General features: G+C 41.0%; 2 protein-coding genes across 4 annotated transcripts in view; both read left to right on the top strand.

The window, feature by feature from the left end:
* Positions 1-1,272: 1,272 nt before the first annotated feature.
* LOC110519387 (RRP15-like protein) lies at positions 1,273-14,420 on the top strand. Of its 3 annotated transcripts, XM_036973931.1 has the most exons (6): positions 1,273-1,333; positions 2,500-2,725; positions 5,310-5,677; positions 5,905-6,002; positions 9,124-9,313; positions 13,848-14,420. In XM_036973931.1, exons 2-6 carry the CDS (start codon positions 2,659-2,661, stop codon positions 14,004-14,006), a joined length of 882 nt encoding a protein of 293 aa, XP_036829826.1. In that variant the 5' UTR covers positions 1,273-1,333; positions 2,500-2,658; the 3' UTR covers positions 14,007-14,420. The 3 variants fall into 3 exon arrangements, with proteins under 3 accessions (XP_036829826.1, XP_021452192.1, XP_021452197.1); XM_021596517.2 differs by lacking the exon at positions 1,273-1,333 and having other exon boundaries at positions 2,014-2,725; XM_021596522.2 differs by lacking the exons at positions 1,273-1,333; positions 2,500-2,725 and adding an exon at positions 4,302-4,440.
* A 2,880-nt stretch (positions 14,421-17,300) lies between these two features.
* The window catches only part of tgfb2 (transforming growth factor, beta 2), a 36,782-nt gene continuing 31,931 nt past the window's right edge, over positions 17,301-22,151 (top strand). The window contains exon 1 of the mRNA XM_021596503.2: positions 17,301-18,770. Coding sequence (XP_021452178.1) covers positions 18,425-18,770 — 346 coding nt within the window. The 5' untranslated portion in view covers positions 17,301-18,424. The remainder of the gene's footprint in view (positions 18,771-22,151) is intronic.

The following is a 22,151-nucleotide window of genomic DNA, read 5'->3' as shown; positions in this document are numbered from 1 at the left end:
GCAATCACAACAACACATATGACTTGTTACAAAATGAAAAGTATTCGAGCTGTGTCACAATTAATCAGTCAAATAATCAGTAATTTTTACAAAATGTTCACAAATTCAAAATGGTACACTGCCTTCAGAAAGTATTCATACCCCTTGACTTATTCCACATTTTGTTGTGTAACATTGAATCAATTTTGAATTCAGGCTGTATTTATTTTGTTCACCAATCTACATACAATACCCCATCATGACAAAGTGAAAGCATATTTGTTGAATTTTTAAAAAATGTATTGAAAATTAAATACATAAAGATCTCATTGACATAAGTATTCAAACCCCTGAGTTAATACATGTTAGAATCACCTTTGGCAGCTATTACAGCTGTTAGTCTTTCTGGGTATGTCTCTAAGAGCTTTGCACACCTAGATTGTACAATATTTTCCCATTATTCTTTTAAAATGTCTTCAATCTCTGTCAAATTGGTTGTTGATCGTTGCTAGACAACTATTTTCAAGTCTTGCAGTAGATTTTCAAGCAAATTTAATTCAAAACTCTCTCGGCCACTCAGGAACATTCACTGTCTTCTTGGTAAGCAACTCCAGTGTATATTTGGCCTTGTGTTTTAGGTTACTGTCCTGTTGAAAGGCAAATTAATCTCCCAGTGTCTGGTGGAAAGCGATTAACGATTACAAGCATACCCACAACATGATGCAGCCACCACTATGCTTGAAAGTATGGAGAGTTTGTACTCAGTAATAAGTTATATTGGATGTCACGTAGAGTAGGCCAGAAGGCTAAACTGGATAACCTAACCTCTATCAAAATAAAAAGATGGCGGAGCCGCAAAAGTTCTTCTGTGCAAAGGTGTTTATTTACAAGTGATTCCGGAACAAAAAACAACAGTACTGCCATCAACATCTACCTTATGGGACAGCTTAAAAACAATGCTGCCCCATCCACAGCTCAATCCAAAAAATGCCTTCCTTAGAGACTGGAGAGAGGCTCCTTTTGTAGGGCTAGCCCCTCCCCTCAGAACAATTAACCCTAATTAATTAATCAATTAACAATACAAACCTACATTTTCCATGAACTAAACATACTAAAGGATATACATTGCAACACGGCTTAAAACAATATCACAACATAACATTTACAACATTACATCACTACTGACAATATCTTTCAATATGCCCATATGCATTAATGAGCCATTTGGGACAGGCACTATAAAGCCAACCCAATTCCCTTAGCTCGGGTCCTTTTCCAGCATACCCGGAAGCTACAGAGATGGAGAGAGAGGAACAGAACAAACAAACAATGCGCTCATCCACAACATTGATAAGTGTAATAATTATTGTATCTCTCAAATATGAACATTGACAAGTGTGAAATGCCTGCACCAAGACAGAAGTTAATTTGTGTGTCGACCCACATTGTTAACTTATGGTATAATGGCGCAGGGAGGAGTGATGAATATGTGTGTGCGTTAAAGAACCAAATGCTGCCCGCGGCCAGTGACGGACTTCTACGTCACATTGGATTTTCCCCAAATATAACACTTTGTATTAAGGACAAAAAGTGAATTGCTTTGACACATTTTTTGCAGTATTACTTTATGCCTTATGTGCCTTATTGCAAAGAGGATGCATGTTATAAAATATTATAATTTTGTACAGTCTTTCCTCTTTTCACTCTGTCAATTAGGTTACTATTGTGGAGAAATTACAATGTTACAATGTAATCCTTAGCTTTCTCCTATCACAGATATTAAACAATGTAAGTGTCATGAAGTCACCATTGGCCTCATGGTGAAATCCCAGAGCGGTTTCCTTCCTCTCCATCAACTAAGTTAGAAAGGACACCTGTATCTTTGCAGTGACTGGGTGTATTGATACACACTCTAATGTGTAATTAATAACTTCACCATGCTCAAAGGGATGTTCAATGTTTGATTTTTTATGTATCTACCAATAGGTGCCCTTCTTTGCGAGGTCTTAGGTCTGTGTGAGTAAATCTGTGTTTGAAATTCACTGCTTGACTGAGGGACCTTACAGATCATTTTATGTGTGGGGTAATGAGGTAATCATTCAAAAATCATGTTAAACACTATTGTTGCACATAGTAGGTCCATGCAACCTATTATGTGACTTGTTAAGCAAATGTTTACTCCTGAACTTTAGGCTTGCCATAACAAAGGATTTTAATACTTATTGACTCAAGACATTTCAGTTTTCGTTTATAATTGATCTGCAAAAATGTCTGAATACATAATTCCACTTTGACATTATGGGGTATTGTGCATAGACCATTGACCAAAAAAAATTGTAATTGAATCCATTGTAAAAGCAACAAAATGTGGAAAAAGAGAAGGGGTGTGAAATCATTTCTGAAGGCATTGTTTAATATATGCTAATCTAATCCTATTTATTTGTATTCTTTTGTATATTTTATCTGTAAATAGTTCAATAAACTTTTCAATTTGTACTATCAACTTATTTTTTGTTCCAGACAAATACCATCAAGACTTCCAGTGGTGTCAGGTTACATACTGACAGCTGCTGGTCCACTGTCTTGTCAGTTCACCTCCGCTTATAAGAGGATGTAGTTCGACATTGCAACCCTGAGGGATTGGTGGAGGAGGAACTCCACTTTACACGACTACAGGATATGATTCGAGATTGGTCGCAGAGTTACAAAGCAATCATAGAGACTGAAACACACAGGAGGACCTCAGGTAAGTGGCATGAGAACACAAACGGTAAATGACACTCATGCCAACAGTCACACCTAGATCCAATTTACTGACTGTAAATTGCTCTGGATAAAAGCGTTTGCTAAAATGACCAAAATGTAAATACAAAAATGAACACTTGCAAAGAACTCTGTTTATTTTTTTAAATGAGCTCCATCCCTAAACGAGACCAATTTTTTTCGGGTCAGACCAAATCGGAACAGGTCTATGTTTGGGCCAAATCAAGGCCGGTCCAGACCGGACCAAATCTGAACCAAACAACATCTGTGGTTATAGTTCTATATATATACATATTCTCACATATTCACAGAGTCCACCGGTTTAACAAAGTACAACACATAATATATGTGTAGGGTATTAGCCTTCAGTGCCCATAGGTATTAACCCCCTTTTTCACATTTCATTGTGTTACAAAGTGGATTCAAATTGATTTAATTTAGATTTTTTTTTCATGATCTTCACAAAATATTCCAAGTGGAAACTTTTTAAAGTACATGTTAGAAACACCTTTAGCAGCCATTATAGCTGTGAGTCTTTTTGCCTAAATCCCAAAGAGCTGTGCACATCTGGATTGTGCAATATTTATTTCACTAGGCAAGTCAGTTAAGAACACATTCTTATTTTCAATGACAGCCTAGGAACAGTGGGTTAACTGCCTTGTTCAGGGATAGAACAACAGATTTTTACTTTGTCAACTCGGGGATTCAATCTTGCAACCTTTCGGTTACTAGTCCAACAGTCTAACCACTAGGCTACCTGCCGCCGCAATATACTTGACAAAATTGCATGTGTGTGTGTGTGTGTGCGTGCGTGCGTGTTTGGAGCAGTCAAGGACCCTCGGGGTGGCTTGCAGGCAGTGTTTTTTGTATAGTACAAATGTCACGGAGTAGGAAGGCAGAACCTCAGTTAAATTAGCCAATAATAATCTTCAGTCAAGTTTGCCTAAAGGTCGGCAGATGGCGATATTGGGGTATGCATGCAGGTATACACTCATATCCCTGGTTCGTACATAAAACATTCTCCATTCAGGCTGCATACTGTTTGTGAAACACCATTTTCCACCACCATGCTAGAGTGGCTAATGGTAGGTAGGTAGGTCGGCTAGCTATAGCAACTTAGTTTAGTGCACTGACTGTAAATCGCTCTGGATAAAAAAACATCTGCTACATGACAAATGTAAATGTAAAAATTAACACTTGCAAAGCACTGGGTATTTTTTTTTGAATGAGCTCCAGCACTAAACAAGACCAAATTTTGTCGGTCCGTACTGGACCAAATCGCTGAGCGCAATACGCAACATCTGGGTCGAGCATTCCTATCCATTAGCCAAGCATGATGGTGGAAAAGGAAGTTTCATAAAGAAAGTACATATATTTCCCCAAATTTTTTCCTGCCTTCTCACCATTAAATCGAGGAAATCAACACCTTCGTAGCCTGAATGGAGAATGTTTTACGTATGAACCGGTCCACAGGGGATACAAGTGTATAGCTGGCTGCATGCAGTCCATTTGATGGTAAGATGAAACGGCTCAATATCGCCATCTGCAGGCCTTTGGACCACAGTCAAGTCAAGTGGGAACTTTTTATACGGAACTAAACAGCACGGAACGGAACGTTGTTCACGGAATGGTTTCAGTGCTGCACAATAATGGCATCTGTGGAAAAGGCACATGTGGAGAACTCAGCTGTGATATTAGGTAAACTTTAATCGTTTTTCTTAGAATTGTTCAAAAGAAGTATAGGCAGCTAGCTAGATGATTAACCTTGTATCGTTGGTCTCTCCCAGACTCAACAGACTGGACTCAAGCCTGGTAGCTAGGCTAGCTATAGCATTGGCACTCTAGCATGATCAGATCATCTATGGCTGTACGTTAAGTATCTAATAAATTACATTAAACCCTGTGTAGTCTTAAGTAGGCAGATCAACGTACTAGCTAGCTATGGTACTTGCTTTTAGTCGTCTTCGCTCTGCATTTGAAATATCAAATGGCATTAACGTTCGCTTTACACGCGAAAGGTCCCCGTTTTGGGGGGGCTCCCGAGTGGCCCCGCGGTCTAAGGCATTGCATCTCATTGCTTGATTCGTCACTTACAGACACCCTGGTTCGAATCCAGGCTGTATCACAACCGGCCGTGATTGAGAGTCCCATAGGTTGGCTCAGCGTCTTCCTGGTTTGGCCGGTGTAGGCCGCCATTGTAAATAAGAATTTGTTCTTAACTGACTTGTCTAGTTAATAAAGTGAAATAATAAACCAAAACCTAAAAAGTAGCTAGCCAATGTGACGTAACTTGGCTAGTTTAGGGAGATAACTTAGATAATTGGTTAGCAAGCTGTCTGTGTAAGCTAAACATTTGATCGAATCAATACTTAATGCCCAGCCTTAGATTGTAGCTAGTGTTTATAGAGAAGCATGAACAATGCTAACATTAGGTGTTAATTAACTGTCTGCTAGGTTAAGCTAGATCTGAAATGGCAGAGCTAAATTGTTTTGAATTTGCAACCTATTTAAGCTTAGCTATTATTTGTATAAGTCAATATGATAAATGCCTTATTTTCACACATCAGAAGAGGATTCTGAGCCCCAGGAGGACCACAGTGCTGAGAGTGATGATTCTGACAGCGGGGGGTCAGAGGATGGAGGGAGCGATGGAGAGGGGTCAGAGGATGGAGGAAGTGATGACGGAGAAGAGGATGGAGAGAGTGATGGGGAGCAGGTTAAGTATGGAGGGAGCGAAGGAGAGAAAGAAGAGGGTGAAGGCAACAGAGAAGCAGATGATGTAGACACCAACCCCAATGCTGGATGGGCGGAGGCCATGGCCAAGATTCTGCAGAAGAAAACGCCAGCGAGCAAACCCAGCATCCTGCTGAAGAACAAAGAGCTGGACAAGATGAAGGAGAAGGAGAAGAAGGAGAGTCTGGAGAGGAAGAAACAGGTACTGTTTATTTTCATGTCTGTACATGTTTGTGTCTGTACCTGTATGTCAATTTCTCACTTTAATGAACACAGGTATTAAACTGGTTATTGAAATCAGATGATAGCCTGATAACAGAAATGTCCTTAGACCAGTTCACCTGGCGTTAAATTGCACCCATGGTATTTATTCAGTACAGCTTGCCTGTATGTACGTGCTTAATAACTTTTTTTTCTCCTGGCCGCCAGACTGATAAAAAGCGAGCTTGGGAGATGATGTGTCGAGAGAAACCAGATGTTGTAAAAGACAGAGAGAATGAGAGGAACCTGCAGAGAGTTGCTACCAGGTACAAACACACGTGTGCCGCTTACAAACCTACAGTGCCTTCAGAAAGTATTCACACCACGTGACTTTTTCCAAATGTTGTCGTGTTAAAGCCTGATTTTAAAATGGATTCAATTTCGATTTTTGGTCACTGGCCTACACACACACACAATACCCCATAATGTCAAAGTGGAATTATCTTGTTTTTTTGTTTTGTTTTTTACAAATGAATGAAAAGCTGAAATGTCTTGAATCAATAAGTACAGTGCATTCGGAAAGTATTCAGACACCTTGACTTTTCCCACATTTTGTTACTTTCCAGCCTTATTCTAAAATTGATTTAATTGTTTTTACCCCCCTCAATCTACACACAACACCCCATAATGACAGCAAAAAAAGTTTCACATTTTTTGCAAAAGTATTAAAAGTAAAACACATACCTTATTTACATAAGTATTCAGTACTTTGTTGATGCAATTACAGCCTTGAGTCTTCTTGGGTATGATGCTACAAGTTTAGCCATGCCTATATTTGGGGAGTTTCTCCCATTCTTCTCTGCGGATCCTCTCAAGCTCCTTCAGGTTAGGTGAGGAACGTCGCTGCACAGATATTTTGAAGTCACTCCAGAGATGTTTGATCGGGTTCAAGCCCGATCTGGCTGGGCCACTTAAGGATATTCAGAGAGAGACATGTCCCAAAGCCACTCCTGCATTGTCTTGGCTGTGTGCTTAGGGTCGTTGTCCTGTTGGAAGATGAACCTTCGCCTCAGTCAGAGGTCCTGAGTACTCTGGTGCAGGTTTTCATCAAGGATTTCTCTATACTTTGCTCCCTTCATCTTTCTCTCAATCCTGACTAGTCGCCCAGTCCCTGCTGCTGAAAAACATCCCCACACATGATGCTGCCCCCACCATGATTCACTGTAGGGATGGTGCCAGGTTTCCTCCAGACATGACACTTGGCATTCAGGCCAAAGTGTTGAATCTTGTTTTCATCAGACCAGTGAATCTTGTTTCTCATGGTCTGGGAGTCCTTTAGGCGTTCCAAGTGGGCTATCATGTGCCTTTTTACTGAGGAATGGCTTTCTGTCTGGCCACTATACCATAAAGGCCTGATTTGGTGGAGTGCTGCAGAGATGGTTGTCCTTCTGGAAGGTTCTCTCATCTCTACAGAGGAAGTCTGGAGCTCTGCCAGAGTGACCACCGGGTTCTTGGTCACCTTCCTGACCAAGGCCCTTCTCCTCCAATTGCTCGGTTTGGCCTGGCGGCCAGCTCTAGGAAGAGTCTTGGTTATTCCATTTAAGAATGATGGAGGCCACTGTTTTTGGACCTTGAATGCTACAGAAATGTTTTGATACCCTTCCCCAGAATTGTGCCTCAACACAATCTTGTCTCGGAGCTCTACAGACAATTCCTTTGACCTCATGGCTTGGTTTTTGCTCTGACATGCACTGTCAGAATCATGTCTAATTAATTTAATTTACCACAGGCGAACTCCAATCAATTTGTAGAAACATCTGAGGTGATCAATGGAAACAGGATGCACCTGAGCTCAATTTCTAGTCTCATAGCAATGGGTCTGAATACTTAAGTAAATAAGGTGTTTGTGTTTTTGCTTTGTCATTATGGGGTGTTGTGTGTTGATTGAGGGATTTTAATTTTATACATTTTTGAGTAAGGCTGTAACATAACGTGGAAAAGGTCTAGGGGTCTGAATGCTTTCTGAATGTACTGTATTCAACCCATTGTTGTAAGGAGTCGCATGATAACTTGCATGGGCTCACTCTGCCATAATAGTGCTTAACATCATTTTTTTAATGACTACAGCATTTCTGTACCGCATACATACAATTATCTTTAAGTTCCCTCAGTCGAGCAGTGAATTTCAAACAGGTACAACCACAGAGACCAGGGAAGTTTTCCAATTCCTCACAAAGAAGGGCATCTATTGGTATACTAAAAAAACAATGTAAGCAGACATTTAATATCCCTTTGGAAGGTGTATCAACACACCAAGTCACAACAAAGATACAGGAGTCCTTCCTAACTCAGTTGCCAGAGAGGAAGGAAACCTCTCAGGGATTTCTCTTTTAAATGGTGACTTTAAAACGGTTAGTTTAATGGCTGTGATAGTAGAAAACTGAGGATGGATCAACAATTTTGTAGCTACTCCACAATACTAACCTAACTGACAGAGTGAAAAGGAAGCCTGTACAGTATGCAACTATTCCTGAACATGCACCCTGTTTGCAACAACACACGAAAGTAATACTGCAAAAAATGTGGCAAAGCAATTCACTTTTTGTCCTGAATACAACATGTTTGGGACAATCCAATACAACACATTACTGAGTACCATGCGCCATATTTTCAAGCATAGTGGTGGCTGCAACATGTTATGGGTATGCCTGTAATCGTTAAGGACTGGGGGAGTTTTTCGGGATGAGAAACTAAACAAGAATGGAGCCAAGCACAGGCAAAATCCTTTCCACCAGACACTGGGAGATTAATTCACCTTTCAGCGGGACAATAATCTGACCAAATATACACTGGAGTTGCTTACCAAGAAGACAGTTAATGTTCCTGAATGGCCGAGTTAGTTTCAGCTTAAATCTCCTTGAAGATCTATGTCAAGACCTGGAAATGGTTGTCTAGCAATGATCAACAACCAACTTGACAGAGCTTGATGAATTATGAAACGTATAATGGCCAAATGTTGTACATTTCAGGTGTGCAAAGCTCTTAGAGACTTATCCAGAAAGACTCACAGCTGTAATTGCTGCCAATGGTGATTCTAACATGTATTGATTTAGTGGTGTGAATGCTTATGTAAATTGGTTATTTTTTTATTTAATTTTCAATAAATTAGTTAATATTTCTAAACCTGTTTCCATTTTATTATGGGGGTTTGTGTGTAGATGGGTGGAAAAAACACCTTTAAACCATTTTGAATTCACGCTGTAACAACAAAAGGTGTAATTCAACAGCATATAACAAAATTATTAGATCAGGAAAAAATCCCATGCATTTATGATTATGTGCTAAATATAAGCGCCACAAAATATTACAATTAATGAGTGTGTATTGTGAATTGGCTTTAAATTCTACCAGAATGACAGTGTGATGTGTGTACCTCTCTTTCCACAGGGGGGTAGTACAGCTGTTCAACGCTGTGAGGAAGCACCAGAAAACGGTGGATGAGAAGGTGAAGGAGGCGGGCGGCTCGGAGAGGAAGAAGGCCAAGCTCCTCTCCTCTGTCTCCAAAAAAGACTTCATCAACGTGCTGCGTGGCACAGGGGGAGGCGGCGAGGTTGTCACCAAGACAGAGAGACAGATGGTGAGTTTCATCCCCGATACCTCCGTTTCCCCAGAGTTGGTCTTAAGGCAGGTGCTAAATTCACCCCCCCACTAAAGATTTATTGCAGCTAAAGTGTAAATTGCAGCCAGTTGTAGTTGTGCTGAATATAATAGTTATAATTCCATTCTCCCGGATGCCAGTCGCTGTGCACCAATGCACCTCACTCACATGGCTCTCTCAGCTATATCAATTCTTATTAGTCGGGTCCTTCTCACAGGCCTAGCAGCTCCGAAGTACCCTACAAGTGAAGACAGACACACTTCTTATTGAATTCTGATGTACACTTTGAAGATGTTAGAAGAACTGTCCACATTTGCTTTTCCTCAGCCAACAAGACAAGTAAACAAACAGCAAAATCACTTGCCTATGTCAATGTTCTATACCCAATAGTAGGAAAGTTAACCTAATCTATTGGTTAGCTTGTCGTTCTGTGCGAGGAAAAAAAACATTTGAATCAGACTCTGGGGCAGTTGTGGGACGATGGATCCCAAATTCATACAACCACTACACATATTTTTTTACATATTTTTGTTAAGCAATAGATCAAGTTTAGCTTAATTTAGATAAACTTTTTTTAATTTTTATTTTTTTAATTTATTTTTTACATTATAAGCAATGCGCACACGGCAGTAGGCTACGTGCAAATGTTCCAATATGCAGTGGTCGAAAAAGTACCTAATTGTCATACTTGAGTAAAAGTAAAAATGCCTTCATAAAAAAGTAAAAGTGAATGTCACCCAGTAAAATAATACTTGAGTAAAAGTCTTAGTGTTTGGTTTTAAATGTACTTACATATCAAAAATAAAAGTGAAACTATGTATCATTTCATATTCCTTATATTAAACAAACCAGACAGCACAATTTTCTTGTTTTTTAAATTTACGGATAGCCAGGGGCACACTCCAACCCTCACGCACAATTTACAAACTAAGCATTTGTGTTTAGTGAGTCTGCCAGATCTGAGGCGGTAGGGATGGCCAGGCATGTTTTCTTGATAAGTGTGTGAATTGGACAATTTTTTCGGTCCTGCTAAGCATTCAAAATTGAACGAATACTTTTGGGTGTCAGGGAAAATTAATGGAGTAAAAAGTACATTATTTTCTTTAGGTATTGTAGTGAAGTAAAAGTTGTCAAATACCCAAGAAAACTACTTCAGTAGTACATTAAAGTAGAGGTCGGCCGATTATGATTTTTCAACGCCGATACCGATTTATTGGCGGGCCCAAAAAAGCTGATACCGATTAATCGGTAGATATTTGTATTTTTTTGTAATAATGACAATTACAACAATACTGAATGAACACTTGTTTTAACTTAATATAGTACATCAATAAAATATATTTAGCCTCAAATAAATAATGAAACATGTTCAATTTGGTTTAAGTAATGCAAAAACAGTGTTGGAGAAGAAAGTTAAAGTGCAATATGTGCCATGTGAAAAAGCTTACGTTAAAGTTCCTTAAACGTTTAAGTTCATGGTAGAAATAGTTTTAGTTACTTAGCTCCGTGGTCCTGGAATTCTCTCCTGAACATTTTAAAATGCTATCTAGTTTCGTTGGTGGAGTTCAAACACTTGATCGATGTATATAATCATAGAAGAGTGTAATTGTTTTTAGGCCAGCTGTTTTTGGTCAAGATGTTTGTTTTTAATGTAATATGTAATTGTTGTGCTGTATATGTGTGTGTGTTCATAATTTTGTTTAATGTTCTGGTAGTGTATTTAAGTTGTTTTGTCTGAAACGTTGTTCCCCCTGCTGCTATTGGACCAGGTCTCTCTTGGAAAAGAGATGTTATCTCAATGAGAAAAAACCTGTATAAATAAAGGTAAAATAAAAAATGTCATTATGTACAAATCTGGCAAATTAGTTTGCAACGAGCCACTCGGCCCAAATTGTTGCATATACCCTGACTCTGCGTGCAAGGAACGCAAGAGAAGTGACACAATTTCCCTAGTTAATATTGCCTGCTAACATGGATTTATTTTAACTAAATATGCAGGTTTAAAAATATATACAGTGCCTTGCGAAAGTATTCGGCCCCCTTGAACTTTGCGACCTTTTGCCACATTTCAGGCTTCAAACATAAATATATAAAACTGTATTTTTTTGTGAAGAATCAACAACAAGTGGGACACAATCATGAAGTGGAACGACATTTATTGGATATTTCAAACTTTTTTAACAAATCAAAAACTGAAAAATTGGGCGTGCAAAATTATTCAGCCCCCTTAAGTTAATACTTTGTAGCGCCACCTTTTGCTGCGATTACAGCTGTAAGTCGCTTGGGGTATGTCTCTATCAGTTTTGCACATCGAGAGACTGACATTTTTTCCCATTCCTCCTTGCAAAACAGCTTGAGCTCCGTGAGGTTGGATGGAGAGCATTTGTGAACAGCAGTTTTCAGTTCTTTATACAGATTCTCAATTGGATTCAGGTCTGGACTTTGACTTGGCCATTCTAACACCTGGATATGTTTATTTTTGAACCATTCTATTGTAGATTTTGCTTTATGTTTTGGATCATTGTCTTGTTGGAAGACAAATCTCCGTCCCAGTCTCAGGTCTTTTGCAAACTCCATCAGGTTTTCTTCCAGAATGGTCCTGTATTTGGCTCCAACCATCTTCCCTGTCCCTGCTGAAGAAAAGCAGGCCCAAACCATGATGCTGCCACCACCATGTTTGACAGTGGGGATGGTGTGTTCAGCTGTGTTGCTTTTACGCCAAACATAACGTTTTGCATTGTTGCCAAAAAGTTCAATTTTGGTTTCATCTGACCAGAGCACCTTCTTCCACATGTTTGGTGTGTCTCCCAGGTGGCTTGTGGCAAACTTTAAACCACACTTTTTATGGATATCTTTAAGAAATGGCTTTCTTCTTGCCACTCTTCCATAAAGGCCAGATTTGTGCAATTTACGACTGATTGTTTTCCTATGGACAGAGTCTCCCACCTCAGCTGTAGATCTCTGCAGTTCATCCAGAGTGATCATGGGCCTCTTGGCTGCATCTCTGATCAGTCTTCTCCTTGTATGAGCTGAAAGTTTAGAGGGACGGCCAGGTCTTGGTAGATTTGCAGTGGTCTGATACTCCTTCCATTTCAATATTATCGCTTGCACAGTGCTCCTTGGGATGTTTAAAGCTTGGGAAATCTTTTTGTATCCAAATCCGGCTTTAAACTTCTTCACAACAGTATCTCGGACCTGCCTGGTGTGTTCCTTGTTCTTCATGATTCTCTCTGTGCTTTTGACAGACCTCTGAGACTATCACAGTGCAGGTGCATTTATACGGAGACTTGATTACACACAGGTGGATTGTATTTATCATCATTAGTCATTTAGGTCAACATTGGATCATTCAGAGATCCTCACTGAACTTCTGGAGAGAGTTTGCTGCACTGAAAGTAAAGGGGCTGAATAATTTTGCACGCCCAATTTTTCAGTTTTTGATTTGTTAAAAAAGTTTGAAATATCCAATAAATGTCGTTCCACTTCTTGATTGTGTCCCACTTGTTGTTGATTCTTCACAAAAAAATACAGTTTTATATCTTTATGTTTGAAGCCTGAAATGTGGCAAAAGGACGCAAAGTTCAAGGGGGCCGAATACTTTCGCAAGGCACTGTATACTTCGGTGTATTGATTTTAAGAAAGGCAAAAGATGTTTATGGTTAGGCACATTCGTGCAACGATTGTGCTTTGTTCAGCAATATACTTTTGTTAAATCATCACCCGTTTGGCAAAGTAGGCTGTGATTCGATGATAAATTAACAGGCACTGCATTGATTATATGCAACGCAGGACCGGCTAATTAACCTAGTAATATCATCACCTGTGTAATTAACTAGTGATTATGTGAAGATTGATTGTTTTTTATAAGATAAGTTTAATGCTAGCTAGTAACTTACCTTGGCTTACTGCACTCGCGTAACAGGTGGTCAGCCTGCCACGCAGTTGACTCATGGAATGCAATGTAATCGACGTCCACAAATGCCGATTGTTATAAAAACTTTAAATCGGCCAACCTCTAAATATGGAGAGAGCTGTCATACTAACAGCAGCACCATAGGGACAGTCTGACATACTAACAGGGCCGCTGGGCTGGCACTGGAGATTGAAGGGTTTAGATTGGGGATTGGCATCAAACTATACCATCTATTGCGTCTAGGAAATGTTTCAGACACCCAAACCCAGGATATTTTTCTGGTGATTGACATGGGATTTTAACATTAATAAAATGCGTCTTGTATAGGGCAGGTCTGTAATAATTGCCACCATAACCGCTTATTTAATGTTATAATTTAATAAATATTCTCTGGAGTGGCCTGTTGTGAAGTGTAGTTTCCCTTGATGTCCACATGGTGGCACTGTTGGCTGTGGGATGTTGTGAAACTTTCTTGGAGACTATTGTTATGAGACTGAGGAGTTGGGAGTTATAGTGGTGGTCTATTCTATAAGAAACGGATCATGTATGGGTAATAAGTACCATCTTTGTAAAAAGCTGATATATTTTGTTTATGTATAGACTGGCAGGGAGGCAGAAGAGAAACCAGCCTGGAGCGTGCTGAGAGACGACTTTATGATGGGAGCCTCCATGAAGGACTGGGACAAGGAGAGCGACGAGGAGGGGGGCGAGCAGGAGGCACCAGAGGGTGTGGAGGACGACAACAGCGAGTCGGACTGAGCAGACTGGCCCATCTAAGTGTGTGTATGACTGAGCACGCCCAGGACTGTGTGTGTACACAAGACCGTGCCTTTTGAGTCCACTGTGAGGAATGGAGCTGAAGGGTCCTGCATCGCTGAGATCAGCTCAACCCAGCCTCCCTCTCCTCTTCCCCCAGAGGCAGCTCTACCAGGCCCAAAGACCCCTCTTTTGAATTTTCTATATGGAACAAGGAGCTGAAGAAAGACTGCGGTCCAGGTCCTGTTCTGGCCCACAATGCTTTGGGTCAGGATACCTAGTTTGTGTAATGCTGGTGCTCTCTGGCTTGTCAAGGTCCCACTGAACATTTTTCCATCTGAACTCTGCTGTGTATATAGACCCTTTCCCCCCCTAACAGTTGCATGTCCCTCAATAAAAAGCCAGTTGATAAACATTTCCCTTTTCAGTTTTGTGTTTAATTGTTATTTGGTGAACTGAGTTATAGCACTAGTTTAACTAAAGACTTATTGATGTTTTTATACACTGTGTACAAAACATTATGCACACCTGCTATTTCCATGAGACTGACCAGGTGAAAGCTATGATCCTTATTGATGTCACTTGTTAATTCCCCTTCAATGTGTAGATGAGGGGGAGGAGACCGGTTAAAGAAAGATTTTTAAGAATTGAGACATGGATTGTGTATGTGTTCCATTCAGGGGGTGAATGGTCCAGACACATAAGATTTAAGAACTGCAACCCTGCTGGGTTTTTCACGCTCAACAGTTTCCTGTGTGTATCAAGAATGTTCCACCACCCAAAGGACATCCAGACAACTTGACACAACTGTGTTAAGCATTGGAGTCAACATGGACCAGCATCAAATCAATATTAGGAAGTTGTTAGGAAGTTGTTATTAGGAAGTTGTTCTTAATGTTTTGTACACTGTGTTTATCTAGTTTATTTCATACATTTTATATATTTTATGCAGTGGTGGAAAAAGCACCCAATTGTCATACTTGAGTAAAAGTGGAAGTCAGCCTGTAAAATACTACTTGAGTAAAAAGTATTTGGTTTTAAATATATTTAAGTATTAAAAGTATAAATAATTAAAAATTCCTTATGCAAAGCAGACAGCACCATTTTCTTGTTTTTAAAATGTATGTGTCGCAAGGGTCACATTATTTACAAAAGATGCATTTGTGTTTAGTGAGTCTTGATAAGTGCATGAATTTGACAATTTTCCTGTCCTACGCATTCAAAATGTAACTAGTACTTTTGGTTGTCAGGGAAAATGTGTGGAGTAAAAAGTAAAACATTCTTTTAGGAATGTATTAAAGTACCAGTCTCAAATATAAATAGTAAAGTACAGATACTCCAAAATACTACTTTAGTACTTTAAAGTATTTTTTATTTAAGCACTTGACACCACTGGTTTTTACGTGGTATGGTTGTAGTGATCATATGACAAACAAAAGATGTAGTAGACATGCTCCCTGACTGTCAGAGAATGTGAGATGCCCTACTGATGACCCCTCGGAGAGGAAATGTGTGTGTGTGTGCCAGAGTGCACAGAACAGCTGGTGACATTGAGATGCTGCCCCACTACATGAACCTCTCATTTTGTGGTGCCCACCCCGTTTTACACACTGCTTGCCTGCGTGTGTCTACTGAACGGTTGCCAAGGTGACAGCCCTCACATTGGAGTGACCCTAAGCGCCAAGTTGATGTGGCGACTGCCCAGTGGCAGTTCTGCTGACTCTTTTCTCTTTCTCTCCCTTTCGCTTCTTTAAAAATAAAAAAAATAAAAACCTTGCCACACTCACACAAGTAGTGGAAATATTTGCAAAGCTCCCTTATCGCCGCAAGGAGAATGCCGCCACGTCTCAGCCGACCTGTCTCCACCGCTTAGAGCGCCCATTCGTCATGGCAACACTGCAACCTGCCACTATGGAATGCCAGGGCTCTGTTGACACACTGCTAGAAAACCAGCCTGCTATGTCATCTCATCCTCTTCAGTCTATATGGTATTGTCCTCTGTCCCTCTCTATTAGGTCCAGCTGTCCCTTTGCTGCTCTGACCTGGGCCGTGTTCATTAGGCACAAAGTGGAAGAAAATGTAGGTAATTAACGAGGTACTACCTGAATGTGCCCAATAAGACACACTTGTTTTCTATCATTTTGTCAGTGTGCCCAAATGAACACAACCCAAGGGTTTTCCTGAGCCGGTGTACAGGGATTGTAGAGATGGAGTTACTAATACAGGTTCACTGGGTTTAAAAGAATGATATAGGGATATCTACAGGCGCAGGAGGAGATTAAACATGACAGGGTCACTCACTACATATGTTTAGAGGGCTTTAAAGTAACAATGGTGTTCTGTCTGTGTTACTGTACCGTATACTTTGACCGGTCATGGTGTGTTCAACACTGAGCAGGTGTCGGAGAGGACATGCAGGAACTGCCTTCCCTGTGTGAGATCTACCTCTATTCCCAATGCATCTCACACACACACACACACACTCACACCTCTTGTTGGCCTAAGATGTCTGTGTGGGTATTGATTTAGTGACAACATCTGGTTTACACCAGTAAGTCCGGGCTCTGAGAGAGTTTCTGAGAGCCTGTCATTGCTGATGAATTGCAGGCTTTGGTTTGGGTGGAGTGGGGTCGGAGGTGTGGGGGCAGGGTGAGAGAGAGGGAGGTTTTAGCAGAGACAGGAAAAAAAGCCTTGGCAAAGGATGAAAACAGTGGGGTTTTCTTGGGAGCGTAAATGTAAATCAACCTGGCGCATTATGACTGTGAGAGTGAGAAACCAAGAAAATAGAAACAGAGTGGATGCGGGAATGTCCTTAAACTCTCATGGCTGACATGGTGCAGTCCCCCTAAAACAGGTGCAGAGATGACAAGAGAGCTGTAGTGTACCACTCCCAAACAAAGTCCCAGGGGAGAACCATTCTAAACATCCCCCATTTAAGAGCTGGATAAAGGGTTTTAAAAATAATGGGCATAACAAATTACTTGTAGTGGTGATGTTGTTTTTATTGAAGTTATTCAAACCTTACGGGAAGCAGTATTCTTGCCAACTTCTGTCATGTTATTGAGGAGGATTGAGAAAAGAGCATGCATACCCGGAACCCACAAATCAAAGCAGCCTTTATCACGTATTTATCCCGTTCATATAATTTCTCAGGAACCTCAATGTTATGTTATTGTAATGTTCTTGTAAGTTTTCATCTGCAAGACGTTTCATACGTGTATGTTTTTACACCGGACTTGTGGATATGGTTATTGAGCTAGTGCACGCCAAATTATACATCTGGCGTTAGGACCCCGTGGTTGCGCGCAGGGACATTGCCCGCTGCATTGTCAGGATGGGCACACTAAACACTCAATACAATAAATCGTCTCGTAACCTGAAGTTGAAGGAGTCCCCCGGTCTGAAAGTGACGACCACAACATCAATTTGAAGAAGAAGGAGCACGTGGTTAAGTAAGTCTTATAAATATCCCTCTACAACCGGCCGCATGCTGTTGTGCCACTGGCAACATCAGCTCTGCGGACCGATTTTCAGAGCAAGAAGAGATGGAGGAACGCGTCAACGGTCTACCATTGTATTAAAGGGAAATACCGATTATCTTTATACTTCAACCTACTTGCCATACTTTTGATACACTTTTTCCCCGCATTTTCTCAATTTATATTGACCCAACACATGCGTTATAACAACTTTAATAGGTTATATCTCGTCGAGACGACACCTTGCGAGTACCAGGACGGGTTGATTTTTGCACTGTTGTATGTTCTTCTGTCAAGAACCGCGATGCAACTGCTCAGCGAAACCCACCTTGATCTTGAGATAGAGAAATCAAAGACGGACTTGTGCTGAGCGAGGTACTGGCCACAGTTGGAAAGCTCGCAGCGCTCTGATGCGGTAGAGGTGTGCTCTAACCCACAGGCTACACGTCTGTTCTGCACAACTGGAGATAGCGAGCTAGCTGGTTGTAGTTTGTTTTTGCTTCAAGGTTTTTATATTAAACCTTGATTGGCATTTAATGGCCACAATTCGGTCTTTTTCGTTTGGACAATTGTAACTTTACACGCGCGTTTAGTATGCGTTTATTCTGAAGTGATTGGTAATATCATACATTGCCTACTGCTGCTGTCTGCTCCCCGCTGCCCGTATAACGGATTTTACAGATTAGTTCACTTCCATGGTTGAATGGATTTCCAGGTACAATTTGAAATACTGTGCTGAAACTGGGATCACAAAACTACCACGTTTCCCAATATTTAGGCCACAAGTAGTTACGTGTGTAAGCCTATATATCCAATATTTAGGCTTTTTTTCATGTTTATATTGCCTTTCCGTTATATTTAAATATCCTTTCCAAGGCCGCTTTTATCTTTTTTTTGGTCAATATTTCAAGACGCTGCTGTAGTCTACTTTTAGAGTTCACAATGAACTACTGCGTTTTAAGTCTTCTCCTGACCATGGATTTAGCCACTGTGGCCGTCAGTTTGTCTACATGCAGTACGCTGGACATGGATCAGTTTATGAAAAAGCGCATAGAAGCCATCCGTGGACAGATACTGAGCAAGCTGAAGCTCACGAGCCCCCCGGAGACATACCCCAAGCCCGAGGAGGTGTCGCGGGATATCATCGCCATCTATAACAGCACGAGAGACCTGTTGCAGGAGAAAGCCAACGATCGGGCGGCGACGTGTGAGCGCCAACGAAGCGAGGAGGAGTACTACGCAAAAGAGGTTCACAAAATCGACATGCAACCCCCCTACCCCTCTGAGAGTAAGTGTGTGTGTTTGTGTGTGTGTGCGCGCCTGAATACGTGCCAGAGCGCACGCGCACCTGTAACGGTTTAATGCATAATTGAAAAGCTCCAATAACCAGTAATTACCCACTGGGCACAGAAGTCAGTTCAACGTACATTTGGTTGAGTTGACAGCTAGAGTGAAATCAACAAAAACATGTCACCATGTCATTGGATTTAGGTTAAAAGTTGCAAATCCAATCAGTTTTCCCCTGTTCGTTTTTGGGTTGAAATGACATGGAAACAACGTTGATTCAGCCAGTTGTTGCTCAGTGTAGTATTATATGCAAAGTTTTCAAAGATCCCCATTCCCTTTATGTATGTCATCGTGTGTGTTTGTGATTATTTTGGGGAAAACTATACAAACTATTCCTGGCACTGTTGCAGCCAGGCAAGCAAAACAACATAATGCGAACCCTGCAGGTCGCCCTGTGCTGCTAGAGCGGTCACCGAAAAAAGTAGCCTGACATGAACCTCTCCTGGGATAGGGGGATCGATTTCCTCCCAGGCTGACTCCCGGCGCCGCCTTGACAATGTGTTATTGCATAGTTATGAGGTAGTAGAAGCAGACTACAATGAAACACTGATTCGATATTTACCCCCTCCCCCCCATTTCACTCTAAAGAAAGAGTTTGTATTGTGTATGTTGGTACATTTGTAACATAATACGCAAGTTTTCCCTAATGTTATGTTAATTCAGCGTGTCCTTGCCTGAGTCTCTCCAGCCTGGAGCTGCTTTGTAGATAGGGACAGGGTGAGCTCCAAGGACTCATTGACCTCATAGAGAGGCCTATGAGTATTTATCACATTGAAAGAGTGGATTATATCAGTGATAACCTCTTATTCTCAGTGGGCCGCCTCTGAATTCCCGTTTTCCCTGACTGCTATAAACCCTATCAAAATTGATAATACACTCCCACGGCAAGTTCTTCATTGTTTACATGTCAAAAGCATGAAGAGCAGGGCAATCTAAAATATTGTCAGAACAGGTTTGAGATATCAAGTTTTATTCCTTTCGTCTCAGGAGGCAGGGGGTGATATTGAGAAAGTGGTGTGTGTGTGTTTTATGTGTAGACCTACACTCCCAAATTGGATTGGATTAATAGGGGTCTGAGATGGCTAACTCTGGGCTCCCAGAGTCACTACAATTACCTAATTTAAAGTTGTTTTTTCCCCCTCGCTGCTTTCAAGTAATAAACCACTGTGTTCCTAGCTACATTTTTACACACACATTCATGTTTTCAAAGTCATGGTTGCCTAAACATAATCATATTAAACACAGCTATTGTGCCATTTATTCTGTAATAATTTTTTTCTCCTCCAGATCAAATGTGAGTACACGGCATGGAGAAAAAATGAATTAGGAGATATTTTATATGCCCCAAGATATATTTTGCATTAAATATTATCCTTGGCCCTGCCCGCTGTATAAATACACCTAAATATGTATAGATCAGGCGATGTGCCAAGCGCAGTCAGGAAGGCATTTACAGGGTATAAATAATCCTGAGTCAACATTCAGAGAAAAAGGCAGATTTTTTTTATTTATTTATCCTTTTTAATCTTCTTCTGACGCTGCTCTACTCTTTAGCTCCTGGGAGGAAAGATGACAAAGAGAGAGACAGGAGAGAGGGAGAGGGAGTCAAACCACCAGTTGTTAGTCCCAAAATGCACAGCCAAAGACGATACGGATGGCTATTTTTTTAACAGTCGACTGTGTGTGTGTGTGTGTGTGTGATCCAGTGTCACAGTGTGAATGTCTTTGCCAGCTAATAATGCACACACATACACACAAGGGTATCAATCTTATCTGGTAGGGTGCCAGGAAGTCCTCAGAGGCAGCACTGTGGGGCACCATGGCACTGGAACTCGCACTAATATGTGCACAGGGGAGAGGATGGGCTGTGGAGTGGATTGGACAAGGGGGGGATGGCTGGGGTTGAGGGGCGGTGTAGTGGGGGCAGAGACAGAAGCCTGGCAGGCCCACAGTACACTATTTAAACCAGCAAGCAGGCATTATACATATAATACAGAATGCTGCCCTGGGCTCTGCTCTGCCACTTGCTGCATGGAAAATTCCAGCAGGAGACGCACTGTTTCTGGGCTGTGGAGTGGTTGGTAGAAAGATAACCTATCCTTCCCCCATCCCAATCTCTTCCTCTCTCTTTCTCATCTCCCCACTCATTTTTGCCCCTCATTGATACTCATTGGCCCCCATTTAAACTCTTCGCAATGTTTGCCTTCTCTCACGCCCCCTTTCCCAATCTCATATGTACAGGTATGTATGTGTGTGTGTGTGTGCGTGCTGCATGCATTGCGTGTAGGTGTGCTGCATCTTTTTCAACACTGTCACCTAGGTTATGTCATGGGACAGTCTCTCATGATGCTGCATTATGGACTGTACAGTGGCAAGAAAAATTATATGAACCCTTTGGAAATACCTGGATTTCTGCATAAGTTGGTCATAGAATGTGATCTTCATCTAGGTCACAACAATAGAGAAACACAGTCTGCTTAAACTAATAACACACAAACAATTATATGTTTTCATGTCTTTATTGAACACACTGTGCAAACATTCACAGTGCAGGGTGGAAAAAAGTATGTGAACCCTTGGATTTAATAACTGGTTGACCATCAAACGTTTTCTGTAGTTGCGGATCAGACCTGCACAACGGTCAGGAGGAATTTTGGACCATTCCTCTTTGCAAAACTGTTTCAGTTTAGCAATATTCTTGGGATGTCTGGTGTGAACTGCTCTCTTGAGGTCATGCCACAGCATCTCAATCGGGTTGAGGTCAGGACTCTGACTGGGCCACTCCAGAAGGCGTATTTTCTTCTGTTGAAGCCATTATATTGTTTATTTGCTTTTGTGTTTTGGGTCGTTGTCCTGTTGCATCACCCGACTTCTGTTGAGCTTCAATTGGTGGACAGATAGCCTAACATTCTCCTGCAAAATGTCTTGATACATTTGGGAATTCATTTTTCTGTCGATGATAGCAAGCTGTCCACCCCCAGAGGTAGCAAAGCAGCCCCTTCCAAACAACTCAACTTTAGTTTAATCTGTCCACAGAATATTTTGCCAGTAGCTCTGTGGAACGTTCTCCATTTATAGACAGTTTGTCTTACCGTGGACTGATGAACATCAAGGCTTTTAGAGATACTTTGGTAACCCTTTCCATCTTTATGCAAGTCAACCAATTCTTAATCTTAGGTCTTCTGAGATCTCTTTTGTTCGAGGCATGGCTCACATCAGGCATTGCTTCTTGTGAATAGCAAACTCAAATTTTGTGAGTGTTTTTTATAGGGCAAGCCAGCTCTAACCAACATCTCCAATTACGTCTCATTGATTGGATTCC

This window comes from Oncorhynchus mykiss, chromosome 3 (genome assembly GCF_013265735.2).
Source record: "Oncorhynchus mykiss isolate Arlee chromosome 3, USDA_OmykA_1.1, whole genome shotgun sequence".
Lineage (NCBI taxonomy): Eukaryota > Metazoa > Chordata > Actinopteri > Salmoniformes > Salmonidae > Oncorhynchus > Oncorhynchus mykiss.
Note: the sequence above shows the minus strand (reverse complement) of the source record. Positions and strands in the feature narration are given on the sequence as shown.